This window comes from Thamnophis elegans, chromosome 4 (genome assembly GCF_009769535.1).
Source record: "Thamnophis elegans isolate rThaEle1 chromosome 4, rThaEle1.pri, whole genome shotgun sequence".
NCBI lineage: Eukaryota > Metazoa > Chordata > Lepidosauria > Squamata > Colubridae > Thamnophis > Thamnophis elegans.
Window position 1 is genome coordinate 67021899 of NC_045544.1, and position 23644 is coordinate 67045542.

General features: G+C 38.9%; 1 protein-coding gene across 1 annotated transcript in view; it reads right to left on the reverse strand.

The window, feature by feature from the left end:
* Positions 1-2871: 2871 nt before the first annotated feature.
* Positions 2872-23644, reverse strand: part of PCNX2 (pecanex 2) — a 102489-nt gene continuing 81716 nt past the window's right edge. The window contains exons 25-34 of the mRNA XM_032214975.1: positions 23293-23505; positions 20661-20914; positions 19045-19278; positions 17841-17944; positions 15191-15335; positions 13649-13879; positions 11672-11946; positions 8825-8997; positions 4712-5172; positions 2872-3914 (exon numbers count right to left, since the gene is read on the reverse strand). Of these exons, the coding sequence (XP_032070866.1) occupies positions 3744-3914; positions 4712-5172; positions 8825-8997; positions 11672-11946; positions 13649-13879; positions 15191-15335; positions 17841-17944; positions 19045-19278; positions 20661-20914; positions 23293-23505 (2261 nt within the window). The 3' untranslated portion in view covers positions 2872-3743. The remainder of the gene's footprint in view (positions 3915-4711; positions 5173-8824; positions 8998-11671; positions 11947-13648; positions 13880-15190; positions 15336-17840; positions 17945-19044; positions 19279-20660; positions 20915-23292; positions 23506-23644) is intronic.

The window sequence follows — 23644 nt, forward strand, 5'->3', positions numbered from 1 at the left end:
AAAATAAATATTGGAAGAAGCAAGATAGATTCAGAAAGAGAGCCTGTGCAAAAAATGCTGTGTTAAAAAAAAAAAAATAGACTGAAGCTCCTGCCAAGCACCAATGGGGCCTTGGTGTGCTTTTTGAGCTGTTTGTGACTTTAGTAAACAATGCCTTTAAAATCAACATGGGACAGCTGTGGATTTGTGCATGAAAGATTACTTGAATCCATTCCAGGAAAATTAGAAGCAAACAATGCAAGTTTAAACTCACAGAGAATGTGTGACAGGTGTATCATTTTCCGCTTTGCCTCCAACTATTAGAGAATTGCCTGACATAAGAAAATTATCCCTGAAGCATTGTAAAACAGTTGTTCATATGTTTGCTGGAATTATCATATGAAAGGCATAAAATGTTTGGTTTTTTTGCCCGTAAATCGGCACACAACTCCTAACACAGCTGCCCTGTGATTCATCATGGAACATTTCTTTTTGCTAAAGTTCTATACTATACTACTACTATTCCATGTTCTATAGTATAAAACAACAACGCTATGCTCATTCTGTGCAATACTAGCATAGAATTCAGTCGCATATCAGATGAGAATATTGTCCGGCTGTGGAGCACTTTGGATTTAAAGGCAAAAAGTTGTTTCAGATTGTGTGTGCTGTGTTCTGCAACTGTGACTGCACAAGAGAGTAATTTGGAGAACCCTGTGGGAAATTAGTCTTGGTTTTATTGGCAGCAGCCTCCTTCCACACTGCTTAGATTAATCTCAAGCAAGAATAGCTTGCAATTCAATTTGTATCAAAGGTGGCATTCAGGCAGTGGTGGGATTAAAATAATTTAACAATCTCTGCCCTAATGACCAGCTGGGTGGGCGTGGTTTGGTGGTCATGTGACTGGGTGGGCATGGCCAAATCAACGTCACTCATGTCGATGGGCGCTTTGCCTTAGCTGTTACAATGTAATAAGAATTAACCGGAAAGGCAGTTTCTGTAAGCAGGCCAATAAAGATTAGGCTAAAAACACCAGAATGTTTCCTTCCTGCTTTCCTTACAGGATTAGCCCTGTAAAGTGGTAAAAAACAAAATGAGATTTCTTCCAACAATTGGTTCTCTGAACTGCTTAGAAAGTTAACCACCGGTTCTCCTCAATAGGTGCGAACTGACTGAATCCCACCACTGGGTGCACGGCAGTGACGTGCGGTGAGGTTTATGGCTGGTGAGGCACTGACACAGGATTTTCAATTTTTTTTTAGACTTGTGGACTTCAACTCCCAGAATTCCACAGCCAGGCATGCTCAGTTCCGATTTAAAGTGACAGCATTTGATTTCCTCCTATGCGAAAAAGTTTTCCTTCATTATTTTTCTTCTCCCTCCCCTTCCTTCCTCCCTCCCGCCCTCCCTCTCCCCTCTCTCAAACAAACACAGGCATACAGAGAAGCTGGATCCCTCTCTCACTCACTCACTCTCAAACAAACACATACAGAAGTTGGATTGGATATATTTTCCAAAGGCTTGAAAGCAGCTCTTCCGCCATATCCCCCCATTCCCCTGCTGCCTTCCAATCCGAGCCTTTGATTGCAGGTGGAGCCTCGTTGCCTTTTCAAACTTGTAATCAGTGAAGCTGGGCTTATATACTTTTATCCAGCTGTGTGTATGTGTGTATGTGTGTGTGTTTGAAAAGGCAACATGGCTCTGCATGCAATCAAACTTTTTGAATTCCTCCCCCTCCCTCCAACCCACACACATACCTTTTCCAGCTGTTTCAGAGAGGATTTCAACTCTGCTCTTGCCTGTCATCATGAAAAGAAAAAAAAATGTAAAAGAAAAAAGGCAAGAGCTGAGGTCAGGCTGAGCTAGTTGCTGCCAGAGTCATCGTGGATGACTCTGCTTAACTGTTTAAAAAAGCTTCTAAAAAATACCCCCTACAGGAGGCAGGAGAACGATGTGCCTCATCTACATCAGGAATTTTTCAGCTTTTAACCCTTGCTTAGCTCTGCTCATAAAGTCAGATTAGATGAGGCACCTCGTTCTCCTGCCGCCTCCTGTAGAAGGTACTTTTTAAGAGGCTTTTTTAAACAGTTAAGCACTAAGCAGAGTCATCCACAGTGACTCTGGCAGCAACTAGCTCAGCCTGACCTCAGCTCTTGCCTTTTTCCTTTTACATTTTTTTTTCTTTTCATGATGAGAGTGGTGAGGCCCTGCCTCCCCTGCCTGCACGTCCCTGGTGCATGGAGTTCATTCTATTAACTACTATAACTGTGCAGTTCACTTTAAAACCATGGAGAAATTGGGGGGGGGCACACAAAGGGATTTAGGGCACCTAAATAGCCTGTTGGAGTTAGCAATTGTGGGGGGGAAAGCTTCACCCCAGTCTAAGAGGCTACAAAGAGCTGCAGATGGTGACCATGTGTCTGATCCCATTTATATATCTTCTCATGTCTCCCTAACCCCATTTACTATCTTCTCACCCTGCCCCTTAGTTGTTGTACCTGAGCCAACATGCATTCACAGCTGAAGTTGGGTTGGGAGGATCAAGGCTTAGGACCCCCACATGCCTTGAACTTCACTACATTATTTTGAGTCATTGTCAATTCAACCCACCCCCACAATTACTGCTTTGAAGAAAAGATGAGGCAAGATCGTGGTCAGCACCATCTTAAGCTCCTAAAAGAAATACCTATAAGCACTCACAACTTTGGGAAAAATAAGCAATGCCTTAGAAAAGAAAAGGAAAAGGGAAGAAAAAGACCCAAAGCAGCAAGCTTCGCCCATAAATATATCAATATTGTAGTAAAATATGCAAATTTGGTAAAATAACAAAACCAGACACTGGTACTTGTAAAGTTTTTAATTACAAAAAAAAAAGTCGACAAGTCTGTTCATGTAAGAGAGCACAAAAGCAATTTCGAGTTGTTAAGTTTCTCGGTTGCAGAAAAAGGCATGGAGTTTTGTTGTGAGGATGAACAACAGAGAAAGCTGCACTTGTTTGCAAATAAGGAGCACTGTTGGCTTTGTGAAGGCTATTCATGCATCGGCTCTATTTGGTTCATAGCAGTGTGTTGCCTGGCACTTTTATGGACAATTTCCTTATGGCTGCATGCAGTGGACCCACCTCCACAATTAATATGTTGCAGCACAGAATTGTCAGCTGCGTAACACTTCAAACAAAAACAGCTTTCCTCTGACTTTTTTTTTTAAAAAAGATTCCGCATACTAATCTCAAAGAGTAGGCAGCTTTCTTTCCTGTTCCATATTCATTGCTTCAATTACAAACAATCCTTTTTTATGCATTATGTATAAAAAGCCAATTATTTAGCATGCAATCATCTATTTGGTTATGACAAGAGACAGATGTTGATGTGCTTTTTCACTGAACCGCATTCAGATTTTCTTTTGCTTTCAGTCTTGGTACAAAACATGTAATCTGCCCCCCACTCCACAGTCCTCCCTGCAAACCACCCCAATAATACTGCCTAGTGTTCCTTTGCAGACAATAGATGGCCAGATCAATTTTCTTTTAAATCAGATTTGGAATTCCAGTAACCTGTGATGTGGGCAGCAGTAAATATTATTAGTGAGATATTATCTTCCTACATTTTTTTTAATGGAAGGCTTTTTTGTGAAAGGGTCAAAAAAATAGATCCTTTAATTTTTGCTTGTTTTACTTATTCCTCTGGCAAACTAACCCAATTTTTTTTTTTTTTTTGAAAAACAGCTTTATAAGGCATTATCCCTTCCGTGTGTCTCTTCTTTTTTTACTCTTCAGAAAGGCTGTGTTGAGAAGCAGAGTCTTCTAGAGCCATGTCTTCTTGGCTGGCCCTTCTGCATTCCACCATATGGCTTATCAGGAAAGCGTGAGTGGTTCCTCGATCCCTTCGCTGTCTGGATTCAGCAGCATCAGTTGCTTCGTAATCATCAGACAATTGCTTTTGGAAAATAGAGACAGTGTCATTAATGGTCCAACAGCACCGTTCAAAGAAGCATTGCTATAAAGCAGGGGTGTCAAACTCGCATCGTCACAGCAGCGTCATGTGACATAGCAGGACTTTTTCCCCTTCTCTAAACTGGGCCGGGGCGGAGCTAGCATGTGACGCATCCAGCCCGCAGACCGCAAGTTTGACACCTCTGCCATAAAGGTTTGGTATTTGGAAGCCATGTTGTTTAACCTTGTACACGGTCACCAGATATTTTCACCTTGATTCCTCAGGTTTCAGAATAATCTGTAGCATCTAATATAATGGAAGGAATTACAGTAAGACCCCAAAACAACCGGGGTCCTTGCAAAAACAGTTCAGGGATTTACTAAATATTATTCGGTTCCAGATTTGGAGTAATGAACAAAGCCGATCTAAGATTTAGTAGCAGCAGGGATGTTTGTGATGTAGCTATAGCTGATACAACTTTTGTGGAGCATGAGAAGTGGCAATGTTGACAATGCTTACTCAAATAACTTAAACACAAATTTGATCAGTGGCTGTCTAACCCACCTTTCTTCTTAGATTCTTTCATATTATAATTTTAATATAATTATATATGCCGTAGAAACAAGAATTTGTAATAGTTACACATGACTCAGAAGCCATAAATAACCAATCCCTATGGCAGAAGAAAGCACTAATTGATTAATTGCCATCCAGTTGGTTATAGATCTTAACAACTACATAGATAGGATTCCTCCAGGTCCGAATAAGACATACAGTTAATCTTTTTGGCTATATCTTACCCGTATGGCCTCCTTCTTGTTACGGTTTGCTGCTCTAGCGGATGGCCCAATTGCGATGTTAACACTACTAGATGATTGGGTATCTGTTGTGTTTCCTCCTTCAGCTGCAGAGAGCCCAGAAATGACCAGCGCACTTGAAAAACTTCTCTTACCAAACAAGAGGCTGAGAGTGGAGCTAGTGGAGGAGGCCAGGCTAGACCTGATCACAGCCCCAGCTCGCTCCTGCACCGTTAGTTGGCCCAAGATAGGGATGGCAGCAGTTGTGGAAAACACAGAAGTTGCAGAATTGTGGAAGGAGAGTTGGCTGTCAGAAAGTCTTGGGGAAATTTCATGAGCCGAAGTGGAAGTCTGGATGAAGTGGGGATGACTCTCTAAGATTGGACCAGAATGACTTGAGCGAGGGGGTCTTTGATTTAAAGCAGCATGAGTCTGAACAGACTGGCTCCTGAATTTTCTCCTGCCTTTTAAAAAAAAGAAATGAAGAGAGAAAATCATTTGCAGAAACTCTATCCCTAATCAAACCCTTCAAATCACATTCTCACTATTCAATTAATGCCTAGTGCAAAACAGTACTCACATTTTTTTTTTCAAGGAGACTAGTTTAATAAATATGCTTAATCAAAAAATTTGAAAAAAAGTTTAATAGCAACAGCACTTAGACTTATATACCTTTCCTAGTGCTAGTTTCCTTTACAGCTCTCTCTAATCAGATTACAGGGTCAGCATATTGTCCCCAAAAAATCTGGTTCCTCATTTTACCAACCTCGGAAGTATGGAAGACTAAAAGAACCTTGACACAACCTGCAATACTGCATTCTAACCACTACCCCACCGTGGGCAGAATGCAGTATTAGCAGTAGCAATAGCAGTTAGACTTATATGCCGCTTCATAGGGCTTTCAGCCCTCTCTAAGCGGTTTACAGAGTCAGCATATTGTCCTCACAGTCTGGGTCCTCATTTTACCCACCTCGGAAGGATGGAAGGCTGTGTCAACCCTGAGCAGGTGAGATTTGAACCGCTGAACTGCTAACAGTCATCTGAAGTGGCTGCAGTACTGCCCTCTAACCACTGCGCCACCTCGGCTCATTGCAGGATATACAGTAGAACCTCTGGTCACAACCATAATTTGTTTCATAACTTTGGTCACAACCTGATTTGGTCATGACCCAAACCTAATTTTGGAAATTTGGCGCTTAAAAAGAAATGGCGCGGAAGGGGAAATCGGCCGTGAAAAAAAAATTATCATTTTTTTTGTCGGGACTTGATCTGGTCGTGGTGTATATTATTGTTAATCTGGCTAATCATATAACCTACAGTAATTTTTTTTAGCAGATGTTGAATAGCAATTATTCCAGAAAGAATATTTTAGCTTTTTAAGGCTCTGTCCTATTGCAGTAAGTTTAGAGTGGCTTGCATTATCACAGAGTTTAGTACAGTGGCTACTTAGATTATGTCTGAGATTTGAATTGCTATCTCTGCTTAATTATTACTGAGATCTTTTTTAGATGAATTGTTTAGTTTTGAGTTCCAGTAGTGGTCAGTTAGCACTGGGAGAATCAAAAACATACATTGACAGAATTGAATCTACCCATCTTGTCTGGTCATCTAGAGAAGGCCTGCCAAAATGAAGGCCTTCATCTCTTTGTAAGGTTGATGGGGCTGAAGCAACCTTCTTTGCAGTAGCTCCCACCTTGTGCAATACTCTCCACCAGATATTAATGCAGCCCCATATTACCGCAGTTCAGTTGTGGGTTTCAAAAATTTTTAGAACCTCTTCTGTAGATGTGGCCTGTGGGAGTGGCTTGCCGGCCATATGACCAAGTGGGAGTGGCTTGCCGGCCATGTGACCAAGTGGGAGTGGCTTGCCAGCCATGTGACTGGGTGGGCATGGCCAACTTGTAAAATGTGGTGAAATGTACTTCATTTATTCATACTTATTGATGTGAACCAACAGCATTTTGTAAACCCTTGTTTCACTTTGTGGCTCCTGACAGGATTAGTGCTAAAAATTGTGCCATAGCTGAGAGTCTGCAGTTGGTTACTGCAAGCAGCTACAATTCAGATTCTCAGCAACTCTCCACTTAACCATAGAAATCCCTAGATGACTTTGAGCTACTATCTCTTTTTAGCTCACGCTATCTCACAGAATTGTTGGTTTGGGAATAAAAATAAAGAGCAATACAGTGTAACTCACTCTCAAGTGGTATAAATGTATAATAAATACATATATATGTGTGTTTACATGCTGTGATAAGTGTGTGTTTTCTATTAAAAATCTACTTGGCTTATTAACTACACATGAAATAATAATTAAAACTTATATGAGGACTATTTTTATATTGCAAGCAATGCTTAACTGTCTTTTTTTCTGCTTAGAACAATTAAGCATATACTAATTGTTGTTAATCTATCTTCAATTTTAAAAGTGTAAAATTATTAATCCTATGATATTCTTTTGAATATACCCCTTTAAATATTATTTAAAGAAATGGAGTAGGAAAGTTTTGGTTGCACACTCGTAGAAAAGTTCATTTTTTTCAATTTCTTCCATTTCATTCTTTGATGATTACTTTAATGCTAATATTGTTAAGTAAAAATATACTGGCAGCTAGAAAGCACTGTATGATGAGAATTCGGGAATGCTGACATTCACAGTCAAAAGTAATTAAACATCTGTTCTCATTTTAAACATTTAATCTGACCACTGTCCAAAAATATCCTATACATGTCTTTAATTCAGTGGTTAAAGTGTTTTATAGCAGACCACCCATATTTCCACATAAATAACTCAATTTCTGCAAATACTTAGGAAACAAAAGAGTCTTTTATATCCTTTTATAAATACATTTTTAGCTTAAAACCCACTCCCATGCCTAAATTTACTTAGAGAACTTTGACTATTAAGAACTGTAGATGAAAAGATAAAGCCAAATAAAATTAATTATTAAATTACTTTATTTATTTAAAAGATTTGTATGGCCGCCCACACAAACTAACTTCCTTGGCTTATCCATGATTGTTGTATTATTGTCAAGCTTGTTTTTTTTCAATTGCCTTTGGAGTAGCTTGTGAAAACAAACAGGCATACAGAACTGTTAAATAATTGGATCAATTTAGCAGTAATATACACCGTGAGCTTAGTATTACTATGTATGGGTAGATATTTTCAGAATGTGTGTGTGCATTAATTCTAAGGGCAGTGTGCATATTCGCACCCCATGAGGTAACTACAACATTTGTGGCCAGAGCTCCAGGAGAGAATTATAAACTTTTTCAAACCCATTAATTTCAACAGAATCTGAGGTGAAAGAGCATTTTAAGTGCAAGATTCCTTCATGAATCTGTTTCATGTGGCATGAAAAAAATCTCTCCTGCTGCTGGCCTATGCCTGTCCTTGGGCCAGTGACAGAGAGGGATAAGCCTCCAGTAGAAGGCATGTTGATGTCCCATAGGTCATGATGCCATCACAAAAATGAAAAAAAAGTAATGCAATTGGTATAATTTGCAATACAACATCATGCCACATTTGCTCTTATTGCAGATAAGGCAAGGGGTTCATGGGAACATCTTGATGTTGATTAGTCACTGGAATATCTTTTGGACTACGCCAGGAGTCTATTGTCACATTCAATGTTACAGTTTTATTTTTGCAACAATTTGCGTTTAACTTGCATTGGAAGCCATCCATATAGTTTCATTATTGGACAGCTTATAATACCATGGAGAAGACACTTGCAAGTTCCTTGAACTGCAAGGCGATCAAACTGGTCACTCCTAGAGGAGATCAACCCTAACTGCTCTTTAGAAGGCCAGATCCTGAAGATGAAACTCAAATACTTTGGCCACCTAATGAGAAGGAAGGACTCACTGGAGAAGAGCCTAATGCTGGGAACGATTGAGGACAAAAGAAGAAAGGGATGACAGAGAATGAGATGGATGGATGGAGTCACCGAAGCAGTCGACGTGAGCTTAAATGGACTACAGAGGATGGTAGAGGACAGGAAGGCCTGGGGGAACGTTGTCCATGGGTCACAATAGGTAGGACATCACTTTGCAACTAACAACAACATAATACCCTTCTGCCAGGGAATAAATGCAACTGAAGATAAGTACCTGAGAATTGAGCAACCTGAAGGGAAGGGTGCATTTGGGGTGTGCTGTTCCTTGTATGCTGGGAGCTGCTGCTCTGGCTTGAATTATTAGCTGGATTACTGCTGGAAGATCCATTCCTGCTGGCTTCCTCACAGCTTCCACTACTGTGGTTTGGATTACAGTCTTTCCGCATTCTGTTGGAAAAGAAATAGTCAGGAGCACAAGAATACAGGGTCATATTCTGGGGAACATAAGCAAGGTGGTGTTTTGCCTTTGCTTCCAATGTCTTTGTTTTCCACAGTGGGAACACAGTGCTGGACCAGAAGGGCCGTTCTTTGACAAATACAACAGAAAGTTTTACTCTCAGAATTGCTTTACATTTCTCTGTAAAATTATGGAAAAGGCAGATATTCATTGACATATCTCTGTCAGCTTTGGGCTCATATGAAACAGGAAATATTTTGGCCAATAATAGCAATGATCTGTGCAAGTTGCACATTAAATATTCCACTGTATATGACTGAAATATTTTATATAAAAAGCAGCGTTGAAACACAGTGGTAATGGAATGTGTACTTGGGACATAAATCTTGCCAGTTTTTTCCACCTACATTTTTCTTTGTTTCTATTTCTAAGCAGCTCAGTACTTAGTCATTTTTTTTCCCACATTTTATTTTCAGAGCTAGTTTAGATCAAAATTTGTAAGTGGATGAAAATCAGCCAATAAGATGCATGGCTAAGTGGAAAGTTGATCCTGACCTTAGCTTCACATTCTAATCTAGTGTGGTACCTCCAAATATTGCTGAACTACAATTGTCAGTCCCAAACAGCTCCAGTCAGCAACATCAATGGCAAGTATTAGGGTTAAGATAGTTGTTTTTCACCAATATTTGGTGGATCTTAGGTCTCCAGTCTCTGCTCTAATCACTAAACCACACTAGATCCCATGCTATGATCTGCACTACCAATATGTGTGATGTAGAAATCCTACTAGGACAAGCTATTTATTTTTTAAAAAAGTTATGCAGCCATGTTCAGAATATAAGTAGAGTGCAAGCATAGGGAATAAAGATATTGAAGGCCTGCATTTCCCGCCCTGAAATGTATCCTTCTTTTTTTATGTTGTTATTATCTTCACTGAAAATAATCACAGGAAAAGTTGGTAGGTCCATTTTGGTTCTTAATTTGTAGAATATGAGTCATTTAGGATCTCTTTTATTTCTGTTTCTAGAAATTTCTGTTTCTGACCGTTGCAAAATTCTTCAACTGATCCAGATAGTTCAGGGGTGTCAAACTGGTGGTGTCACATTGCCCCCATGTGACGTATCACATCGTTTTTCCCCTTTGCGGAGCTGGGGTGGGTGTGGCCTGCACATGACGCATCCAGCCCCGCGGGCTGCCAGTTTGACACCCCGAGATAGTTTAATTCTGAAAAATCACATGCTGAAAAAAAAAAATCTTAACGTGACAAATTTGCCTGGCTATTTCATATGTCATTATTAAACCTATAAACCATTTCCATAGTAAATCAAGAAATTAACTGCAAGTAGAATAGATTCTACAAATTCTGCAGCTTACGTCATTTGATCAAATGCATTACTTTGTTATTTGTCAAAGGCGAATTTGGTTCAGCGTCAACAGTGTGGTAACAGATGATTCTGCATCACAGCATTTTACCCTCAGTCCATCTAAATTATAAAATACTGCAATGTTGCTGGAAGGAGCAGAATAGCTGGTATTTGGAGAAGGATGGAGCCACAGAGGATGAAAAAAACAACATTCCTTTCGAGGTACATTCTGTTCTACAATAAAGTACTTGCCTCCTTTCTGTGTTTGTCAAGTTTTACAAATCTTTGCCACTAGCTTATTGTAGAGCAAATTCAGTGAAAAGGTTATACAAAAATTCAGAAAATTTGAAAGCACGTGAGTTCCTATAAACTATATATATAGTTTCTACCGAACTCTGTCTATATACTATCACAGTGAATTTCTTTCAATTAGCAACTCCCTAAATATAGTGAAGGCACCATGTTCATTGAATATGTAGGATGTTCAGCTCAATCCGGATGCAATGAGAATACAATAGGAATGGGTGCATCTCTATTGTGCTTAGCTTCTAAAACGAAGAGCTCCTGGAAAACAGCAAAACTAGCTGTGAGGAGCACAAGAGGATGTGCATATAACTCTTACAACTACCTAAGAAAGGAAAAGAGAGGCAAATCAGTGTTTGGTTGCTGATCTAATTTAAATGGATAGTAGCTCCAGGGACGTGGTGGCTCAATGACTAAGACACTGAGCTTGTCGATCAGAAAGGTCGGCAGTTTGGCACTTTGAATCCCTAGTGCCGCATAACAGAGTGAGCTCTTATTACTTGTCCCAGCTTCTGCCAACCTAGCAGTTCAAAAGCATGTAAAAATGCAAGTACAAAAATAGGAACTCCCTTTGGTGTTCCATGCGCCTTCAGCATTTAGTCATGCCGGCCACATGACCAATGAGATGTCTTCAGACAGTGCTGGCTCTTCGGCTTTGAAACAGAGATGAGCATCGCCCCCTAGAGTCAGGAACAACTAGCACATATGTTCGAGGGGAACCTTTATCTTTACCTAAGTAACTTTACCTAAGAGTAATTGATTTGTATAGCTGCCCAGAGTAATTCGCTGAGTTGCATGGCTGTAGAAATCAAGTAAATAAAATAAATGAATGAATAAATAATTACTATTTTAAACAGTGGAAATAGGAGGCAGCATGTCTCACTTAATGTTCTCATTAAAAAATCTATCTTGTATTTTGAGAGCCCTAAGATGTCCTTTAAAATATCTGCTTAGATGCAATGAAAGATTTCTGGTTATGAGCCCACTTTGTGCTTACCTAAGCCATTTGTTTCTGAACCATCTTTTGATGCTGTGGAGACTTATCGGTCCACCCCAGAGATTTTTCAGCTGACTGTGAGTCCCTATATAGGATGTTGTCAAAGGAGAAACATACATGGGGTATCCCAGAGGCTGGTCGCATGAAGAGTTAATCAGGTTCCTCAACACCTGTTTATTATTTTGGATGCTGCCTCGTTCTGGGTTACGATTGCGTAAAAAAATCAGTTCCTGTTGCTGTCCAGCCCAAAGCCCTCTGACGCATTCCTTGTTAACCTAAAAACAAACAAAAGTACAACCATGTGGAAACATTTTGGAGAGAAAATGGATGGGTGTTGCAATCCACCTGCTCTTTGCACTGCAGAGTTGCTTACTTCAAGGCCACAGGGCCATCTGAAAGTGCTGGGCCTGTTGTATGTTCTCCCACACCTCCTTCAGACAATTAGAGGTGGGAGTGGGGGTCATTTTCTGTTATGAGAAACATATTTATATTAAGCAGAGGAGATGATGTAGCACTTAGACTTATATACTGCTTTACAGTGCTTTACAGCCCACTCTAAATGGTTTACAGAGTCAGCATATTGCTCCCAACAATTTGGGTCCTCATTTTACCCACCTTGAAAGGATGGAAGGCTGAGTCAACCTTGAGCCTGGTGAGATTTGAACTGACAAATTGCAGGCAGCCAGCCAGCAGTCAGCAGAAGTAGTTGGCAGTACTGCACTCTAACCACTGCGCCCCCATGAAGGTACAGACTTTTTCTTTCAGTGTTTGAAAAAGGACCAATGTTAAATGGGCCAGGCTGGAGTGTGGAAGAATGTACCCTTCAGTGGGAAAATCACTATGCAAAAATGAATGGCATGGTACAGCTCAGGTGTATGACAACGCTTTAGTTTTGTTGGATATAAAAGTTTATTTTCTCATCATCTCTTGATTCCTGGTCAATCTTGAAAAAAGAAAGAGGAGCCAAAAGAACCCAGGATCTATTGACACTGTAATCTAAAATGAAGGCTAAAATGAGCATAGGTTAACTTATTGTGCATCTGAGAACTATAGACATTTTAACAAGTCATGTTCAACAGTGAACTGAACACTGTTGCTTTATATTCATACATACATGCTCACTCCTAGACTACAGGTTGTTCTCAACCATTCATTTAGTGACTGTTTGACTTACAACTATTGCAACATTCCCATGGTCATGTGATCAAAATTTGTATGTGTTGCAGCTGGCATGTGCTTATGACAGCTGCAGTGTCCTAGAGTTATGTGATCATCTTTTGTGAGAAGCAAAGTCAATGGAAAAGCAAAATTCACTGAACAACTGCACTATTAGCTTAACAACTGCAGTTATTCACATAACAACTGTGGCACGAAAGGTGGTAAAATGGGGCAAAATTACTTAACAACTATCTTGCTTAGCAACTGAAATTCTGGGCTGTTATGTGAGAACTACCTGTATTGCTATATGATTATTACATGAGAAATATACACAGAAAATATGACAACTATAAATCATAGTATGTTTTAGTCATTCTGTGGTTAGGTATTTTTAGGGCAATGGTTCAAACAAGGGTTCCCATGTATGTTCTCTTCTGGGCAGTGGCTCCACTAATTAAGTTAGAATTTACTGATCTAATGCAGATGGAAGGCTCATTTCAATAGCCATTCAAACCAGTTTCTTTGAAATAAAAATAATAAAACTATGATCCTTGTCCTCTCTGTTGATAAAATGCTTTTAAAAATAAGGAAACAAAAACAATGACATGCCTGTTTATCCAAATATTAATTCTGGTCTTGGAAACTGCTATTCCCATCACTTTGCCACCCTGCAGTTAAAGGGCCTTTAGATCCCAGTTCTAATCTATGCTATGCCACTCTGTCAAGAGACTTACCTAGCTAGAATGGAAATAAATTCTAAATACAACAGCTATGAATGTAAACCATCAGACAATGAACATGAGGCAGAGGTAGTGGTACCTTGATTACTTTGAAGCTTAAATAGCTTTTGTGGAGCATTATAACTTTATATTCGTCCGTTCCTTCTTCTACCACATGCCTAAAAGTAAGGAGCTCTTCTTTATTTGAGAGGATGGCACTGCGCCAAGCAGGATCTCCTTCATGACAAATCACAACTTTCTCTTCAAAGGACTGAATTGCATCATAAAGAATAGCAGGGTCCTCATATTCATCTGGACAAGTGAATTGGTCCTGGCATTAAAGGAAAGGCATGGTTACAATCAGAAACATGTCTGAAGAGATGAAAGGTTTTAGGTTTGAAAACTTCACTGGAATCGCAGGCCACACGGCATTTGTGCAGAGCCAAGGTGGCGCAGTGGTTAAATGCAGCACTGCAGGCTACTGCTAGATCAGCAGGTCAGCGGTTCAAATCTCACCGGCTCAGGGTTGACTCAGCCTTCCATCCTTCCGAGGTGGGTAAAATGAGAACCCAGATTGTTGGGGGCAATATGCTGACTCTCTGTAAACCGCTTAGAGAGGCCTGAAAGGCCTATGAAGCGGTATATAAGTCTACTGCTATTGCTATTGCTATTGCTATGTAGCAAAAAAGCCACAATGAAGGCATGGAGCAGTTTTGGCTTGCTCCACTTGAATAATCCCATCATTAGCACATCATTTGTTTTTAATTATTTTTGGTACCACCAGTCTGTGCTGGTTGGTGACACTAGACACCTCAGAAGAGAAAATTATCTGGCTTTAAGAATGCATGTTTATTCATTTACTACCTGAAGTTGGTATGTCTATTCAATGGTTGAATAAATGAGGGACAGGTTTTACTACATGTAAATGATAAAGTGACTAAAATACATCCTAAGACAGTGTTTCTCAACCTTGGCAACGTGAAGATGTCCGGACTTCAACTCCCAGAATTCCCCAGCCAGCATTTGCTGGCTGGGGAATTCTGGGAGTTGAAGTCCAGACATCTTCACGTTGCCAAGGTTGAGAAACACTATCCTAAGACAATGATGGCGAACCTTTTCAGCACCAAGTGCCCAAACCGGAATGCGCGTGCATGTCTGTGTATATGTGCATGCTGGAGTGCTGGAAACTCGAAGACCACCTGGCTGGTGTGCATGTCTGGTTTTTGGCAGTTTTTTGCGTCATTTTTGTATCATTTTCAGGTCAGTTTTTCAGGCCATTTTTCCACCCGAAAAATGGCCTGAAAACAGCCCGAATAATTGCCTGGTGTTTGGGCATATTCCAGTGCTCTGGCGCCCATGAAGAGCAGCTGAAGATGGCATACATGCCCACAAAGAGGACTCTGTGTGCCATAGGTTCGCCATCATGGTCCTAAGATCTACATTTCTAATAATTAATTGTTTGAATTATATAAGTGCATTTCTTAGAAGAAATTCACAGCAACACATTTAATGCTTCATCTGGATTTAACTGGCCAACATGTAAGCATTCTAGTTGCCCTTGTTATGCCCACCACACTATCAGCATAATAAAGTTTGCATAATGTACAAGAAGGTATTTGTTGCAGAAAAGGGGAAAACTCACTTGATGTAATTTCAATGACATTCTAATTGCAGGAGCAACAACTTGATGCAAGAGGTCCATATCGGCAAACACCCATTCATCTCTTGATGTAATTCGAAAATCTCCTTTGAACAAGGCATGGAGGCCATGGAGGAAGGAGTCTAAGCTGTAAACAATCATATTAATTACTCACAGATTCAGTTTCCATTACAGTTGTTGAAAATAAGATCTCTTTCATAGTAGTTGTGATGGAACTCCCTGAGCCTGGGAAAGAAAATGGATGTTTCCAAAATATTGCAGAACAAGAACAGATGGACGTTTTTTGTGGAATCAAATAAGCAATTAGTAGCTTACCCATTAAACCAAGACTCGGAAAAAGGATCAAAGGCAATTGGGAAGCACTGCTTTAATATCCTTACTGATAAATGAACGCCAAGCACACATATCCAATTTGCAAGATTCTATAATGAAAACTTTATTTTTTTTTCTTTGCAATCTTTCTCCCTACTCAGACTCCGTGGGAATGTTGGGGAGGTTTTTTGGCTGGTGACCTGCTGTAAATGCTTTAATGTAGTTGCAACCGTAGACTTAGTGTTTGCATTAGATCATGAGCTTTTGGAAATACTGTGGATGAAATGGCTACACAAAGGAATGAACAAATAAAAAAAAAACAATTATGACTTTCCACCCCCCATTTTGAAGGGCTCCTTCTCAAAGGAAGATAAATGATTTTTTGAAATTTTTCATCCCGAATGATTTCTCAAAACTTGATAAGGAAATAGGAGAAATTTTCCAACATGATTCAAAGATGGGATACTGCACTCATGGTAAATGGAAGAACTTCTTCTCTTGAGATTTAATTAAATCCTTTGGGGACATTTATTTACTTCCCACCTTTATTGTTATTTTTTTTTACAAATAAATCAAGGTGGTGAATATATCCAACATACCTTCTTCCTTCTATTTTCACCACAACAACAACCCTGTTGTTGTGGTAAACTGGACTGAAAGAAAATAAGTATCCCAATGTCACCCATGTGGCTTTCATAACTAAGGCAGGACTTGAACTCATGATCTTTTGCTTTCCAACCTGATGCCTTAACCACTTGACCAAACTGACTAAGGATAGATAACTACAAATCCCTCTTTTGAAGATATAATGCTAGGCTCTCTGATTTGCACTGAAGAAGGTCAACAGAACTTAATGCAGATGCCCTATTAATTGTTGGATACACCGCACAATTTAAAAGACAATGTTTGCCATCTTCTGACATTTACAGTGACAGGTAAATCAAACATTATTTGCATACATTCCATAAGAATATTGCCAGCATGTCTTGCCTTTAAACTCTTTTCCTAAACTGATTAGACATAATTCATGTGTAAATGAATGCAAATTACTAGCTCACATATATAATATAAAATTCACTTCTGATGTAATATCCAATTTAGCATTTCTCCCTAAACATTCATTTTGCCCTGTAATGGTAATGGTTTCCTAATGACTGTCAACAGTATAGATATCTTACTTAGTAGAAATTGATGTGTAATATCAACACTTTGCTACTTAATTCCCAAATAATGTAAATGAGATTGATGTATATAACTATGGTGTTCCATGAAAAACAAACACATTATGAACCACTTCCTCTCAAAACAAAGCAAGTGAGTGATGGTCCAATGTGAACAGCACAATAGGGAAAAAGCAGCAATTTTGCATGTACTTATTAGGCAGTAAGCTTCATTAAAAAGAATCAGTATTTTTTTCAAGAATAGACAGGTTCTGTACAAAATAATAAGGCTATAATCACTATTGATAAAGAGTTATTAGAATAGATATTCAAGAGGACGGGGACACGAGATAAGGAATTTTGATTGTCTGGACATTAGCATGATTAAAGCTTCAGCATCTGAATTGGACGTTTCTAATGATTTAATATTATGATTATTTAAATTAAAAAAACATTTTGTGAATATCTATGCAGCATTTTAAGAAGTATAGTATCCAGCTAACTGTTAGAAAGTGGGGCTCAAAAAGATACCTTTGTTCACAAAATGTGTTCATATGCTATGATGGCTCTAATTCTGGGGTATCAAAATGGTGGCCCGTGGGTCGGATTTGTCAGGCCACACACACACACCCAGCTCCACAAAGGGAAAAACCATCGTGATACATCACATGACAACTACGTGATGAGGCAAGTTTGACATCCATGCTCTAATTGGTATTGGTAGCACATATTTCAGAGATATACAGTATATGGAGAGTATAACCTACAGGAATTATGCATTAATACGCTTATTAATTGCCACCAAAATTACTTTAATACCACAAGGATCTTGGCTATATCCAAATAACTTCAGCTGCATCAATTCATTGAGAGACTTTGGTTTCCAAAAGGTTTTTATATTGATAATAAATGGTAAGGGTAAATTCAGAAATTCAAGAATTCATTCCATTATGTACTCCTGTGCTACAAATACAGAATTATTCAAGATGTACGTATTCATCTGAAAAAGCTGCCCAGTTACTGATTTCAAAATCAGTTTTTTTTTCTTGCACTTCTTCCTTTACGATAAATGGAAAAACAAATCATTTGGATGAGCGAACACTTTTCTGAGCCATTAGGAAGCTATTACTGTCTTAAGCATTGTCACACAACAAAATTACCTGATGGCCATATTGTGTGATGCTGTTCCCAGAGCTCTTCTACCGAGAATGCACAATGCAAAGGAAAGGGTTACTAAAGGAGAATCTTCATCACACTCTACAGGCTGCAAAACATGTAATATTTATATTTAGTGCCATACCAAAAGCTCACTGATATTGCAACAGTCCATTACTATATAGTTATTAGTCCTTCAAGATAGGATAGACCAGGAAACAGTTTCCACAAGTGTGCCTCAAATGCTACTGTACTGAGATAGGCTGTAATAACAGTCCTGAAAATCTGTATTTTCTTTTCCCTCCTTCTTATGCCCCAGTAAATGAAACTAGATTCAGTCTGGTCTCTTTCTCCTGCTTTTATTTCCTGGATTGGCTGTGGCTCTTGAAAGACGTAAACTTCCCTAGAAATTGTACCATTGTAATTTCTGAGAAAAGGATCCTTCAGTTTTACAACTTAACATAATGTTTAATTAGTAGTGGTTAATAGTAGGCAACTTACTTGGCATATTTTATTTATTCTAATTGTTTTTTAAAAGACCATATGGGTTTGACTACCAGCATCTTCTTTGCTTCTTTTTTGTCCAATCTGGCACATTATTTTATTTTCTTGGTCAAAACCATTTTGGAGGATAGTTTTAATAAATGACAAATCAAATACATAACCATAAGGTGTGCAACAGCTGTCCTCCAAATGTTTGGAAATTCAACCTTCATTAGCACTATCAATCACAAGGCACTCCTAGGAGGTTTTTTTTAGTCAGAAACATCTGGAGGACACCAGGTTGCCCACTTTGAACACAAAATAATTTCTCCATGCCATACTTTTTTCCCATTTCCCCCAATTCATTGTCTTTCAACCTTAGTTTTCAAGGAGCTTTTAAAAGTCACCCTCTTACAAGCTTTTTCAATTTGGAGTTCTCCTGATGAGATGACCTACAGAGTCCATAACCCTTATCCAATCTCTCCTTTTGATTGTGCTGGCTGGGGATTATGGGAAATGTCATTTAATAACATTTTTGGAAGCACCCGGTTAGGGAGGAGTGATTAATTTGTTGGGAAATCTTTAACATATTAGGAAATTTATGATAGCGATTTAGGACTAAATATGATAATCTTCCTTTAAAAAAGAAAAGAAAATTATATTGTAAATTTGTTAATAAGAACCCCACCTACAAGGGGTATTTAAACTTGATAAATAAATGCTCACCTCCACTCTTTTCCCAGCGCAGAACTGAATCCAATCTAAGTAAACACTACAAAAACTTGCTCTGGTGATTCCTTGAAGGCAAGGGACATAATCATCATCAATGTTAATGCTGAACATGGCAAGGTCACGCTCAATATAATGCCATTTGGAGAATGGCTGCAGTGTCTTCTGGAATGATTCATCTCTTAGCCAGGACAGGATTTTGGGGGAGCTTGCAGTAAAATATATAATGCTCTGTAGATGAAAACAGAAATGCAGTTTTAGTAACACATTGAACTAGGAGATGTTCAATTATTTCAGACATTAGAGAAATGCCTCCATGGAGGATAAAGTAAGACCTGTATCATATTGTACCACTACTCTATGCTTTCTTCTATTTTTTTTTATACTCCTGGGACTTTGCAGGAATACATGCTTATGGTTCAGAGGAACAGGAGAGATGATTCAACAGTGCATAATAATAATAAAATAGAAAACTGCAAGAAAGACAACGTTAAGTCATTATAAAGGACTAATGATACAAGTGTTGTTATACTTGCTTAAGATTTATGAACATCACCCTTCCAGTTTTTATATTTAAATTTGCATTTAAACCTGGAGAAAGGGCTATGCACTATGCAGTGCAAAAGGCAGAGTTTTAATATTTTTTTTAGCCTTCAGAAAGATATAAGCATGCTATGCCTTTTAAGGAGATTTATGCTGACACAACACAATGGGGGGAGGGGGAACCACCCTTTTTTGAAAAGCAGTTTTGTGAGCTAGCGCTCTCCCTCCCTCCCTCTCTTTCTCTCTCTCTCTCTCTCTCTGAATTGACAAGCAAATGTGAAGGCAGGGTTTAAATAATCTCCAGTAGCCATGCAGTACATTTTCAAATATATGCAGAAAGCTTAGAGGAACTGACCCACTTTCCTAAGAAGAATTCTTTTAAATTTGATAAACAGCCCCTCACTCAAATCTGGTTGTGAACCCAGATGGAAAGTAAAAAAAGAAGAATGTTTAAAAGAGGAAGGCTGAGATATAAGTCTGATGTAAATGTAAAATATATGAGTGTTGCAAAAGCCACAATGAAAGAAATCAAATAAAAAGCATATTTTTTTTCTTTCATTGTGGCTTTTGCATTGTGCAGGTAGTCCTTGTCTTATGACCACAATTGAGCCCAAAATTTCTGTGGCTAAGCAAGACAGTTGTTAAGCAAGTTTTTGTTCCATTTTATAACTTTTATTGCTATAATTGTTAAATGAATCCCTGCAGTTGTTAAATTAGTAACACCATTGTCAAGTGAATCTGGCTTCCCCATTGACTTTGCTTGCCAGAGAGTCATAAAAGAGGACCACATGACCCTGGGGACTCTGCAACCATCATAAATACTTGCCAGTGGCCAAGTGCCTGAATTTTGATCACGTGACTGTGTGAAAAATCTTCAGAAATCACTTTTTCCAGGGCCGTTGTAACTTCACACAGTCACTAAATGAGTGGTTGTAAACCAAGGGCTACCTGTTTTTAAAAATCCCATTAGCCGCTCAGAGTTGTTTTGCAAGTGGGCGGCCATTCCACATAAAATGAAAATAATAGATCAATAACAGACTGCTTTCCTGCAGATGGCTGTACCATATTACCTTTATATAATATCTAATGAGTATCCTTCTCAGGTCAAACACTTGGAGCATGGTGGCTGCACTGTTGTCAATAATATTGTACCCTTCTAGAATGTACTGAGTCCGTGTTATTTCCCAAGTCAGCCATCGAAGGTTGAAAGCTGCGTTGCATGAGAGCAAGTGAGGAAAATGGCCTGGTTTACAACAGCAGCAATTTTCATTGTCCTCATCTCCTTCTGTTATAGCCTCCACTTCCCTTTGCTGGCAATAAGTCCCTTGGAAATGAAACACAGGATAATCACGGTGGCAGTATCTGCAGAGCTCAATGCAAATAAGCTCTTCATAGAAAACTGCAGGTCCTCCTTCAAATAGTTAATACACCGCGATTAAATCAACCAAAGAGAGAGCTATGACAATAAATAAAATGGACTGATTACTCTGTACTGAACAGAAACTGCTAAGGAACAGACTGTTTATTTCACCTTACTAAGTAAATCATGTCAGATTCTATGCCATGGCCTAAATTTAAATAAAGTAACAATAACTTCCAAATACTTTGCCTTAAATGTAGAAAGAGGGATATGCAATTCAGATGTCCATGCCAAGTCTCAGCTTTCTAAGTGGCTTAACCATAAAAGCAGAGTACCCTTTCTGGTTTTACATCCTGGCTATGCCAGTTAAACAGTAAGGCCACAACAATTAGGAAACTTTTGTACAGAAGGTTTTATTTGTTACTTCTGATAAAATCCAGCCTTTTCAAACCCGCTTGAATCTAAACGATCTGAGAAAGTAGGTGGATAGATGAACAATCCTATAATTGAATTTCATTAACCCCAAATCCCAAAAGTCGGTCCTATGATATATCTCTTATAACACATTTATAAAAGCACAGGTATTGGCTTGAATAACAAATCAGATTACTAGTGCTGATTAAACCTCAATCTGCTATCTGAAATCCACACAAACAACAGGAAATATTTGTGTTAATAGTTATACTGTACATCATTCATATAACAATTGAACATCAAAGTTCCTAAAAATTACGAACAACATCACTTCATGACTTAAAATAAATATCACAAGGGAGGGGGGAGAGACAGAGAGAGAGGGAGGGAGGGAGAGGGAGAATGAGAATATGTATAAGCAAGACAGACATAGGCAATATAAACCAATCCAAAAATATATTGAAAGGAAAAAAAAAGTATACATTGACTAATAAGGGCAAAACTATTAAGTCAACATAGATATGTGGATATATGCTCTGCATGCCGAGGTGATAATATATTTTATGATTATTTCCTGTATCCTTTTTTTAAAAAATTGTTCTTGTTTATTGATTAATAATATCACCAGAAGCCTTAGAGCTTCTTCTCCTTGACCACTATATAGATGACTAAATTTCATTTTTGAGTAAATGAAAATCAAAATATGCATAACTTTGAGCTATGCAAATGTAAACACCTACTATTCAGCTAACACATGGTGAAACATATTGATGATAACCAGGGGTAGGTTCCTGTACCGGTTGGTAGCGGTTCGCTTCTCTCGCATGCACGCCACGTGTTGTTTGTGCATGCGCAGTTGACTTTAGATTGTTCTGTGAATGCGCAGAAACATGTCGGCCACGGTAGAAGAGACCAGGGAACTGGTTTGGGGGCATGGCCAGCCAGGGTTGCTGCCAATTCTGCAACCCAGGCCAAATCATCACTATTGGTTCAGGTGAACCAGGTCGAACCGGGAGCAACCCACCTCTGATGATAACATATTAATCATCATAAATATTTAGACTCTGTTATTGCATAAGTGTGCCATTTTATGTGTCTTGTTACAGAGATTAGAAAGCTCTAATAACCCTGAATGTACATTCACATATAACAAAAATAATCCCAGATTATCCAGCATAGATTTCACTAGGAGGGAAAAAAAGCAAAGAAAAGCAAAGTGCAATCTATAGAACCAGGAAACAAGAGCTATTAATGATGAAGGCTGAAGCTTTATACACTGTTCCTTGGGAATTCACTAAATACTATTAGCAATAGCAATAGCAGTTAGATTTATATACTGCTTCATAGGGTTTTCAGCCCTCTCTAAGTGGTTTACAGAGTCAGCAAATTGCCCCCACAATCTGGGTCCTCATTTTATCTACCTCGGAAGGATGGAAGGCTGAGTCAACCCTGAGCCAGTGAGATTTGAACCACCGAGCTGCAGAACTAGCAGTCAGCTGAAGTGGCTGCAGTACTGCACCCTAACCACTGCACCACCTCGGCTCTATTGAGTTTAGTGGTATTCACATCTAAAATAAATATAGAAAAGTCAGAGGTGCAAGTTGATTTCATATTACATAGTATCTAATGGGTCACCAGGTCACTATTATGTTTAATCCCAGTGGAATGAGATATTAATCCCCTGTTTTGCAATACACCAGGTATAATATGAGCATGAAAACTATTTTCGCCCTGGAAAGAATTGCTCCGGCTGTCACTTTTTGGTAGTATTTGTTACACAAACCACAAACTCCTTGGGTCAAAAAATCTGAAATGATTTAGCAGCTACCCAAATTTCATGCTAAATTTCAGATCTCCAAAGAGCATGAAATGACTGAATTTTCTGCTTTTTCTTGACCACTGCTCTTTAAGCTAAGGAAAAGGCTTACCTCGAAATTCTAGCCCTCTGAGCTGGAATGTGACAAGACCATTTCCAATTTCTATCAAGTGAACAAAAGCATTTAAGTAATCAGATGCCAAAATAAAGCAGTCCCCGGAACTGTAGTTTCCCCAGCGTCCAAGAATCAAATCTCCACAAAGGGTCTCCTGCAGAGATCTTGTTAGGTGCTCGTAAAAGATGGAGTTAAGGTTATCATCATTTCCTAAAATCACAGGGACACAAAGAACATAAAAGGGATGAAAAAATGTACCAGCCATGAATCTTTTGAGAAGAATCCTCTTTTCTTATTGCTTGCTTAATAGCCTGTTTCTTTCTGGAGACTACAATGGGAATTTTGAGAG